At 34.8% G+C, this 12,152-nt stretch overlaps 1 protein-coding gene across 2 annotated transcripts in view; it reads right to left on the bottom strand.

Annotated features, from left to right (window-relative positions):
* The window catches only part of YES1 (YES proto-oncogene 1, Src family tyrosine kinase), a 97,567-nt gene that overhangs the window by 43,777 nt on the left and 41,638 nt on the right, over positions 1–12,152 (bottom strand). For both annotated transcript variants that reach the window (XM_072604338.1, XM_072604337.1), the window contains one exon: positions 4,432–4,704. In XM_072604338.1, the coding sequence (XP_072460439.1) occupies positions 4,432–4,696 (265 nt within the window). In that variant the 5' untranslated portion in view covers positions 4,697–4,704. The remainder of the gene's footprint in view (positions 1–4,431; positions 4,705–12,152) is intronic.

The following is a 12,152-nucleotide window of genomic DNA, read 5'->3' as shown; positions in this document are numbered from 1 at the left end:
AGAAAAAACAGGAACTGGGGGTATACTGGCTCTGTTCTGTAGGTTTGAAGAAAGGAAAGAGAATGAAGCATAAAAGTAATATACTAATGTAGAAAGTAGGAAGAAGGAGTAGAGTTTTTTATTGTTTCTATCTGGGGTACATGATAGAGTATATAATCATTAAGAAGGGGGGAGGGAGTGAACATCAGATGAGAATAGAGTCAATTATTCTTATTTAAAATGGATAAAGGAGGGCTGAACACATACATGCAGAGAGAGTATGATATAGAAATACATCAGACCCTACATGGAAAAAGCAGGGAAAGGGAGGAGAAGGTAACTGAAAGAGACGATAATACCGTGGAGAGAAGTCACAAACAAAACAAAACTTCTGATCATGAAATGAGAATTAAAAGGATAAAAGAAAAGGGAGAGGTACAGACAGACAACTAGAGGAGAGAAAGAAATGTACAGGACTGCCGACCAAATGGGGGAATGGTTGAACAAATTAAGGCATGTGAACGTAATGGAATATTAATGCACCATAAGAAATGATGAAAAAGTTAATTTCACAGAATCCAAGGACCTATGACCTAATGCAAAATGACGTGAGGACAACACTTTATACAAAGACAGCACAGTGTAAAGAAAAACAAACTCTGAAAAACTTAAGAATTTTGACTAACCCAGTGATCAACCATGTCTATAGACGGCTTATGATGAAGTATGTAGCTACCTTTTGTCCCAGAGGGGATGAACTCTAGGTACAGAAAGAGACATTCATTTTGTAGCATGGCCATTATGTGGCCACTATTTTTCTTGAACATGCTTATTTCTTACAAGGGTTTTTTTTTCTCTTTTCCTTTTCTTGGCTTTTAATTGGGGAAGTGGGTTTGGAAAGAAAGTATGATAAGAAATAGTAATACCAAGACAAAAAGGATCACTGAATCATTTTTGGAATGCACAGAAGAGAAAGGATGGAAGCTCCCGAGGAAGCACAGAGAAGGCAAGATGGTTTTCAAAGTAACCTGTAGAATTTATAATACATTTTTTTTAAAGGCAAGGAGACTTTGGAACTATGCCCAAAGGGCTATAAAACCACTGTGACCCAGCAATACCACTACTAAGTCTATATCCAAGAGATAAAAAAGAAAAAAAGGAAAAGGACCTATATGTACAAAAATATTTATAGTAGCTCTTTTCTGGTGGCAAAGAATTGGAAATTGAGAGCTTACACATCAATTGTGTAATGGCTGAACAAGTTGTGGTATATGATTGTGGTGGAATTGTGCTGTAAGAGATGACAAATAAGATGATTTCAAAAATCATACAAACTTTAGTGAGCAGAACCAGAACACTAAACATAATAACAGCAATATTATACAATGATCAACTGTGAATGACTTAGATTATTCTCAGCAACACAATAATCTAAGACAATTCTGAAGGATTTATGGTGAAAAATGGTATCCATCCTCGGAGAAAGAACTGATGGCATCTGAATGTAGTTTGAAACATACCTTTTAAACTTTCTTTTTCTTTTTGGTCTGTGCTTTCTTTCACAACATGACTAATATGGAAATGCTTTGTATGAATGCACATGTATATAATCTATATCAAATTACTTGCCTTTTCAATAAAGGGGAAGGGGTGGGAGGAAGAGAATTTGGAACTCAAAATTTTAAAATGAATGTTAAAAATTATTTTTACATGTAACTGGGGGAAAATAAAAGACTAAATTATTTTTCAAAAAGGCAAGAAATATGAAATAGGGCTGGCATGGCTTCACACAGAATCCTTTTTGGGTTTTTTTTTGCTATATTATGGAATGGTCTATTTTGAATGTTTTAAGTTCAAAATAGAATTTAAAAAAACCCAAATATTTTGCTTCAAAATCTGGAATTTTCAATCTTTCAGATATTTATTATATTTAATATATTTTAATTAACATGGTAGGCCAGTTTGTTGTTATTCTAACATATTTTTAAAATGTCAAAAGGAGTGGTACTAACACAGAAGAAAAAAGAACTATCACTATTTAATAAAAACAGAATTTAAAAAAACTTATGAAGCAGAAGAGATAAGCTACCAGACCACCTTGTTTTTCTCTTCTATTTGATTTCTACTTTCTGTTCCCAAAACAGAAACTGTACAAAGAAGGGATAGAAAATAAATATAACACATTTATCTGTCACTGTAAGGAAATTATATGTTGTACATAAAGTGAAATATCAAGGCAGCCAAAGCTTACCACTCTATGCCAAAATATTTTTCTTCTAATCATTTTGGATGGAAATCTTTCTAAAATGTATCACACATTTCCATACCTTTTTTAACAAAGCACATATAAGAAAATTTAGCTGTTTCATGATTCTGCCATTTTTGGCTCTTATATTCCACTGTTTGTTATGCTTTCTACTCTATTAAAGTGAGCAGCACTCTGGACATACACTAAATGGCTTTAAGTTGCTGGGTTTTTAAAAAAAATTGCAATGATTTTTTAGGTAGCTAGGTCTTAGAACACTCATCTACATGATTTCAAATCTAGCCTCAGACATTGAGTAACTGTGTGACCCTGGCCAAGTCACTTCACCATATTTGCCTCAGTTTCTCATCTGTAAAAAGGGCCGAGAGAAGGAAATAGCAAACCATTTTAGTTTCTTTGCCAAGAAAACCTCAAAATAGGGTCACAAACAGTTGGATACAACTGAAATGACTCAACAACCAATGATTTAAAAGTTTTTTTTTTAACTTTTTAACACTTCTGGTTAAATAAGCAAATAAACATATTCTGCCTACTTCTAATTTGCTTTTTCTAATCTGCAGTAGACTGGAAAAATCTAATAAGACAGAAAAATGCTGATGGTCTAACAGCATGAGAAACCTTTGGGTTAAAGCCACATTATCATAAAAGAATATCACTCTTCAGGATTGGAGTCATTGAAAAGGTATAAGGCATCTCCTTATTTGAGATTTCCAATAATCCTAACTGAAAAATTCTGAAATTACTCCAACTTTCCTATATAACATTCTTGCTCTACTAGATAAGAAGAGGTTCTCTTCATTACTTTGTTTCCCCAAGAACAGCAATTTATACTGAACAAGTATCAGGAAATAATTTGTGGGACCATCTAGCAATGTGGCTCAAAAATGCCACGTCTCTATTTCTGAGTACGTTTTCCTTCTGGTGACTCCAATTTTTAAGTTCAAAGGTCTATATGGACATTGATGACAAATAATGATGTGACTACAAATCTTTTCAAGATCAAAATTACCATATACACTCTCATTGTTGTGTTCTGACTTTCTATAGATCTCATAACCAAAGTATTCCTTATCATTAAAGTCCCTAAAATTCTGTGGGTTCAGGTGTTGTGAAAGGAGTCTAAAGTTATAAAGTAGTCCTCTAGCTCAGACAGAATTCTGAACTATTTCAATACCACTCATAATCCTCACATATACATACAGACATGAGGGCTGACTTACTGAATGAGTAGGTTCATTTCACATCAGCACAATATGCTCAAAAAGGCAAATTATCTAGATTCAACAGCATACCTAATTTCAGATCTAATGAACTAAATATTTAGGCCATCAAACTATTTTTAAAGATCAAATATATTTGGCACATCAAGTTGCACAAATATTTTACTAAGAGAATTTTGGGAAATATCACTCATATAATGCTATAAAATAAAGGTTTTAGTTAATACAGAGCATCAATTGGACATATATGTACATATATAAATTAAACACTGACAAACCTCTAAAAATGTAGAAATAAATGAAAACTATCATCAGTGAGTTGAAATGAAAATTACACTGGTGTGTAATGAATGATCTCTTTCCTAGTTACATGCTTTTCCTCTTTCTCTCTTTTAATGCACGTGACAGAAATGGAGATTATCACCATCTACAGGCCTAAAAACTGATTGCCAGGTGTCTAATGCCAAAAAACCTACATTGCTACTTGCTTATTGACCTAAATAAATGACAAGATTGATGACAGAAGGATGCCTTACTATATCCTGTCTCAAAAAGTACTGGGATTTGTCAAAGGTGGAAATAAGAACACTAAATGCATTTATTCCTCTATGTATATACATACTGATTAAGCAATACATATCACATGTAGTTTCAACAATGTAGAAAGACACTATAGTAACACAGTTCATCAGGTAGCTGGAGCTTAATTTTTTCTGCTTCATTAGTGAGAAAAAAAGAGAAAGGATGGGCAGAATACTGATTTTAACTAAAGCACCATTCAAATATTTTCTGAAGTTGTCCAAAACATTATTCATATCTACATTCTAGAAAGTCTAGCTTTATGATAGAGACCTTACTTATCATCTAAAATAAGGGAAATATATCCCACTGGGCATTTGAGTATATAATGCTACTCTTTGTTAAAGCCAGGATTCAAAAAGTGAAAAATGTTCACTTAAAACTCACCTGTTAGACCAGTAGAATGTGAACTTGGCAAAGATGAAAATGCAGAAGTAGCACCTCCAAAAGGTGTCATCCCTGCTGAACCTCCAAATGGTGCCATGGAATGACTGGTAAAATTAACAGTTGATCCCTTTACTGAAGATGGCTGGCACACAGGGGTAAGTTCTGATCCAAAATGACTGACATTTATACTAATAGGCTCTGGATTACTTTCAGTTCCGTATTTCATAGTTGGACCTTTGTCTTCCTTACTTTTAATACACCCCATTGTTGATTCTACAAAGATGAAGAAAAAACAAAGAGCAAATAAAAATATAACTATCAACTTGAGTTTTAGAAGCCATAAAGATTGTTATGTATGAAATAGCATGGTACAACAAAAAGGATTGGAGTCAGGACTACAGGAGTTCAAATTCTGTCTGAGACACTTTTTAGCTGTATGACTTTGGGCAAGTCATTTTACCAGTGTTACCTCAGTTTCCTCATTTGCAATATGAGAATAATAGTACCTACTTTATCCAATTATTATGAGGATCAAATGAAATAATGTATATAATTTTTTCTGCAAGCCTTAAAATGCAGGTTAAGATCACTCCAAACAGGTATTGCTGCATAATTCCACTTCAATGAATAATTTGAAGTAGAATGGAACTGAATTTCCAAACTAAATGGATATAGGGCTTACTTACTTCTGGCAGAAAAGAGAATAAAGGTATTCTTTTCATTTGACTTAATTTTCTGTTGTAGTATCATCATATTAAAAAAATTATCTAAGCAGTACAATGACATCTACATAATTTATTAAAGACTAAACATCCAGGATCTGGGCAAATATTTTATATACTACATAAAAATCTCTCTATTGACTGGCAGATCTCTCTACCCACTGTGCCATATATATTCAACATAACACTAAAATATTCATTAATAAACTGGCTGCATGAATAATTACTCTCTACTCAAACACCCTTCCTTTATTTACTATCAACCTTTAAACCAGTCCATTGTATTTATGATCTTTGTTGGCCTCTCTCACAAATTATGATGATGTTTCAATAAAGGATAATTTGAATATCAAAGAATTAAGATCTCTTGAGAAAAAATGGGTAAGTATTTGTAATTGAGCTGGCAAGATCAAATGTGAAGGAAAGAATATTATATTCAACTATCAAATGACTTTATTGAAAAAAATAACTCAAAAACAATCGAAACTCGATTCATTCTTTGTTCAAAGAATTACTTCACAGCGACAATTTAAACACATATTTTGTTAAATGAGATAAACTTAACTTCATAAATTTTAGTTTCCTATTCAAGTCCCAAAAGGACATTGTTTTCACTATATTCTATGATACAGTGATTATTGTAAGTCAAAATGGATCTAATCTACTATTAACTTGCTGATTGCATAATTCCAATGCATGTGTGTATATGTGATCTTCATGTTATGTGGGCACTCCCTCCAAAGATACATATCATCATTCATCCACACCTGCTCTCTTTCTGGAATTCTGGGCTATCTTTTTTTTCTTTTTAATAATTATTTTATTTGTTTTCAGTGTTCTATAATCACTTCCACATCTTAGATTTTTTCCTCTCCTTCCTCACTCCTTCCCAGAGACAGCTTGCAATCTTATATAGGTTCTACACATACATTTCTATTAAATACAATTTCACCAGTCATGTTGAATAGAAAAATTAAAACAAATGGGAGAAACCATAAAACAAAACAAAGCACAAAAGAAAATGGTCTGCCTCATTCTGCCATCCAATTTCATAGTTTCTCTGGATGTGGAAGGCATTTTGCCTCAAAAAGTCCATTGGAAATTTTTTAGGTCTTTGCATTGCTATGAAGGACTAAGTCTATCAGAAAAATTTCCCACACACTGTGGTTGCTGCTGTGTACAAAGTTCTCCTGGTTTTGCTTCTTTCACTCAGCATCAGTTCATATATGCCTTTTCAGGCCTCTCTGAAGTATTTCTGTTCATGACTTCTTACAGCACAATAGTATTCCATTACATTCATATACCATAACTTGTTCAGTCACTCCCCAATTGATGGGCATTCCTTTGATTTCCAGTTTTTGACCACCACAAAGAGAGTTGCTATAAATATTTTTGTACCTGTGGGACCCTTTCCCATTTATATGATCTCTTTGGGATACAGTCCTAGAAGCAATATGGCTGGTCAAAGGGTATGCACATTTTTGTAGCTCTTTGGGCATAGTTCCAAATTTCTCTCCAGAATGACTGGATCACCTCACAACTCCAGCAACAATGAATTAGTGTTCCAACTCTCCCACATCTTCTCCAACATTTATCATCTTCCTGTTTTGCCATGTCAGCCAATCTCATAGCTGTGATGTGGTACCTCAGAGTTGTTTTGATTTGCATCTCTCTAACAATAGTGATTTAGAGCATTTTTTCATATGATTATAGATAGCTTTAATTTCTTCCTCTGAAAACTGCCTGTTCATATCCTTCTACCATTTATCAATTGGAGAATGTCTTATATTCTTGTACATCTGACTCAGTTCTCTTCATAGTTTAGAAATGAGGTCTTTATCACAGACACTAGTTGCAAAAATTCTTTCCCAGTTTTCTGCTTCCTTCCTGATCTTGGCTGCATTGGGTTTGTCTGGGCAAAAACTTTTCAATTTAACGTAATCAAAATTATCCATTTTGCACTTCATAATGTTTTCTATCTCTTTAGCCAAAAATTTCTCCATTCTCCACAAATCTGATAAATCCACTATTCCTTGCTCCACTAATTTGTTTATAGTGTCAATCTTTATACCTAGATCATGTACCCATTTCGCCTTACTCTTGTGTACAGTGTCAGGCATTGGTCTATGCCCAACTTCTGACACACTGTTATCCAGTTTTCCCAGCATTTTTGTCAAACACTGAGTTCTTATCCCAGAAGCTGGGGTCCTTGGGTTTATCAAACAGAAGACTGCTATATTCATTGATTACTGCGTCTTGAGTACCTCACCTATTCCACCGGTCTACCCCTCTATTTCTTAGCCAGTACCAAGTAGTTTTGATAATTACTGCTTTATAATACAATTTGAGATCTGGTAGGGCTAGGCCACCTTCCCTAGCATGTCTTTTCATTAGTTCCCTTGATATTCTGGACCTTTTGTTCTTCCAGATGAATTCTGATATTATTTTTTCTGGCTCCAGAAAATAGTTATCTGATAGTTTAACTGGTATGGAACTGAATAAGTAAATTAATTAAGAAAGAATTGTCATTTTTATTATATTGGCTTGACCCACCCACAAGCAACTGATGTTTTTCCATTTACTTAGATCTGACTTCATTTGTGCAAAAAGTGTTTTGTAATTGTGTTCATAGTCCCTGGGTTTGTTTTGGCAGGCAGACTTCCTGATATTTTATAGTGTCTTCAGTAGCTTTAAACGAGAATTCTCTTTCTATCTCTTGCTGTTGGGTTTTGTTAGTAATATACAAAAATGTAGATGATATATGTAGGTTTATTTTGTAACCTGCAGCTCTGCCAAACTTGTTTATTATTTCAAGTAGCTTTTTACTTGATTCTCTGAGATTCTCTAAGTATATCATCATATCATCTGCAAAGAGTGATAACTTAGTTTCTTCTTTGCCTCTTCTAATGCCTTCAATTTCTTTATCTTGTCTAATTGCTATAGCTAACATTTCTACTATCATATTGAATAATAGTGGTGATAATGGACATCGATGTTTCACCCTTGATCTTACTGGAAATGCATCTAGCTTATCCCCATTGCATATAGTGCTTGCTGAAGGGGTTAGGTAGATACTGCTTATTATTTTATGGAAAGTTCCACTTATTCCTATGCTCTCCAGTGTTTTCAATAGAAATGGGTGTTGTATCTTGTCAAAACCTTTTTCTGCATCTATTGAGATAATCATGTGGTTTCTGTTAGTTTTGTTGTTGATATGTTCAGTAACGCTAATAGTTTTTCTAATACTGAACCACCCCTGCATTCCTGGTATAAATCCTACCTGATCATAATGTATTATTCTCATGATAAGTTGTTGTATTCTTTTTGCTAATATCTTATTTAAAATTTTTGCATCTATGTTTGTTAAGAGAAATTGTTCTATAATTTTCTTTCTCTGTTTTGTTTCTTCCTGGTTTAGGTATCAGAACCATATTTGCATCATAAAAAGAATTTAGTAGGACTCTTTCTTCTCCAATTTTCCCAGATAGTCTACATAGTATTAGAATTAACTGTTCTTTAACTGTTTGATAGAATTCACTTGTAAATCTATCTGGCCCCGGAGATTTTTTCCTAGGGAGTTCATTGATGGCTTGTTCAATTTGTTTTTTCTGAGATGGGGTTATTTAAGTATTCAACTTCCTCTTCTGTGAATCTGGGCAATTTATATTTTTAAAATAATCATCCATCTCATTTAGATTGTCGAATTTATGGGCATACAGTTGGGCAAAATAATTTATAACTATTGTTTTAATTTCCTCCTCACTGGAGGTAAGTTCACCCTTTTCATTTTTGATGTTGGTAATTTGGTTTTCTTTTCTTAAATCAAATTGACCAAAGGTTCATCAATTTTATTGTTTTTTTCATAAAACCAACTCTTAGTTTTATTTATTAGTTCAATAGTTTTCTTAATTTCAATTTTATTAATCTCTCCTTTGGTTTTCAGTATTTCTACTTTGGTATTTACTTAGGGATTTTCAATTTGTTCTTTTTCTACCTATTTCAGCTGCATGCCCAAGTCACTGATCTCCTCTTTCTCTATTTTATTCATGTAAGAATTCAAAGATATAAAACTTCCCCTAAGAATTGCTTTTGCAGTATTCCATAAGATTCGGTAGGTTGTCTCATTATTGTCATTCTCTTGACTGAAGTGGTTGATTGTTGCTATGATCTGTTGTTTAACCCACTCATTCTTTAGGATTATTTAGCTTCCAATTAATTTTTGGTCTATCTTTCCATGGCTTTTTATTACACTAATTTTTACTGCATTATGATCTGAAAAGGATGCATTGACTATCACTGCCTTTCTGCACTGAACTGTGAGATTTTTATGGCTTAGTACATGGTCAATTTTTGTACATGTGCCACATACTGCTGAGAAAAAGGTATATTCCTTTCTATCCCCATTCAATTTTCTCCAGGGATCTATCATATCTACCACCTCATCCAGAGTTTTATTCACCTCCTTAAGTTCTTTCTTGTTTATTTTGAGGTTAGATTTATCAAGTTCAGAGAGGGGGAGGTTGAGGTCCCCGACTAGTATAGTTTTGCTGTCTATTTCTTCCTGTAACTCCCTTAATTTCTCCTCTAAGAATCTGGGTGCTATACCACTTGGAGCATGTATGCTGAGTAATGATATTGCTTCATTGTCTATAGTGCCTTTTAGCAGAATATAGTTTCCTTCCTTATTACCTCTTTTGATTAGATCTATTTCTGCTTTTGCTTTGTCTGAGATTAGGATTGCTACCCCTGCTATTTTTTACATCAACTGAAGCACAATATATTCTGCTCTAACCTTTTACGTTTACCCTGTGTGTATCCTCATTTCAAATGTGTTTCTTGTAAACAACAAATTGTTGGATTATGGTTTTTAATCGGTTCTGCTATCCTTCTCTGTTTTATGGGAGAGTTCATTCCATTCACATTCACTGTTATGATTACTACGTCTTTCCCTCCACCCTCTTTTCCCTGATTTGTGCTTTTAGTTCTTCCTTCTCCCTTCTCCTCTACAACAGAGCTTTAATTTTTGACCACTGCCTCCTTCAGTCTTTCCTCTCTTTTAGCCTCCCCTCCCTTTTCTTTTCCCCTTCCCTTCCTACTGCCCATAGACCTAGATTTCTATACTTAACTGGGTTTGTTGTTCCCTCTCCTTGAACTAAATCAGATGAGAGTAAATCTCAAACAATGCTCATCTCCCTCCCCTCTTTCCCTCTACTGTAATGTATTTTTGTACCTCCTTCTGTGTTGTAATTTACCATTTTCTGCCTCCTCCTTTTCACATCTTCTGTTACAATCCCTTCGCACCCTTAAATCACATTTTTATCATCACATCATTTATTTTATACTTGCTCCCTCTATCTATTTCTATCCCTTTTATATATCACAATAAATATACAATTCTCAAGATTAACAAGTATCATCTTCCCTTATAGGGATGTAAACAGTTTGTCCATACTGAATAACAAGTTTTTTCCACCTGTTTACCTTTTTCATGGCTCTCTTGAGACTTGTGTTTGCAGATCAAATTTTCTTTTGAGCTCTGGTCTTTTCATCAGGAAGGCCTGGAAATTCCTTATTTCACTGAATGTCCATTTTCTTGCCTGAAATAGTATGCTCAACTTTGCTGGGTAATTGATCCCAGTTCCTTTGCCTTATGGAATATCATATTCCAATTTCTTTGATCTGTTAATGTAGAAGCTGCAAGGTCTTGTGTGATCCTGACTGTAGCTCCTTAATATTTGAATAGTTTCTTTCTGGCTGCCTGAGTATTTTCTCCTTCACTTGATAGTTCTGGAATCTGGCCAGGATAGTCCTTGGTGTTTTTAGTTTGGGATCCCTTTTGGGAGGTGAGTAGTAGATTCTTTTGATGACTATTTTACCCTCTGGATCTAGGACTTCTGGGCAGTTTTCCTTGATGATTTCTTGGAAGATATTGTCCAGGCTCTTTCTTTCATCATGGCTTTCTAGTAGACCAATAATTCTTAGGTTTTCTCTCCTGGATCTATTTTCCAGGTCAGTTGTTTTTCCAATTAGATATTTTACATTTTCTTCTATCTTTTCATTCTTTAGATTCTGTTTGACTGATTATTGATGTCTCATAGAGTCATTAGCTTCTATTTGCCTGATTCTAATTTTTATTAAATTGTTTTCTTCAGTTAGCTTTTGCATCTCCTTTTCCATCTGTCCAATTGTTCCTTTTAAGAGTTATTTTCTCCAGTTAGGTTTTGTACTTCCTTTTCCATTTGTCCAACTTTCCTTTTAAATTCTTCTATGATTTCTTCTTTCATATTTTTAAAATCACTGGCCAGTTTTTCTTCTATTTTTCTAATTTGGCTTTTAAAACCCTTCTTTAGCTTTTCCAAGAACGCTCTTTGAGCTGACGACCAGTTCATGTTACCTTCTAAAGTTTCAGGTGGGAGTACAGTCTCAACGCTGACCTCTTTAGTATTCATGTTTCGGTCCTAGTCCCCATAGAAAGATTCTATGGTCTTTTCTTTCCAGCTTTGCTTCCTACTCATGATGATCACCCTTTTCCTGGCTTTTAAAGTCATCTCTGCTTCTGGGGCACAAGGGGTTCTATTTCACAGTTCTTGTGCCTTGAACTTGAGACTTGGTGTGTTTGGCTTCTGGTTCTTTCAGCTAGAAGCTAAAATGCTGTAGCTTATCTGGTGCTGAGCTGGCTGGTGTGAGAAAGCAGAGGCCAGGTGAAGTGTTTCTGTGTTTTCCTGGAGTTACCCCAGAGCTAGCTGCCTTAAGTGTGGCAGAGGAGTGGTCTGGCCACAGGGGGTCTCCTCAGCTGAGCTAGGGTATAGGCAAGCTCTGCAGTTGGTGATCCAGGATTCCCTACTGTCTTCCTGATTTCCCTGGGGTGCTGAAGCATGCCTGGGGTCCTGGTGTTGGTGGCTCTAAACCTCTGGGGCTCTGGATCTCCTCCTGGTTTGCTGAGGTGGGGCTGTATGGGACAGCTTCAGTCCTGCACTGGTGCCCTTCAGCCACAGCAAG

The sequence above is a fragment of the Notamacropus eugenii genome, chromosome 4, assembly GCF_028372415.1.
Source record: "Notamacropus eugenii isolate mMacEug1 chromosome 4, mMacEug1.pri_v2, whole genome shotgun sequence".
Taxonomy (NCBI): Eukaryota; Metazoa; Chordata; class Mammalia; order Diprotodontia; family Macropodidae; genus Notamacropus; species Notamacropus eugenii.
This window is presented reverse-complemented; position numbering and strand designations above follow the sequence as displayed.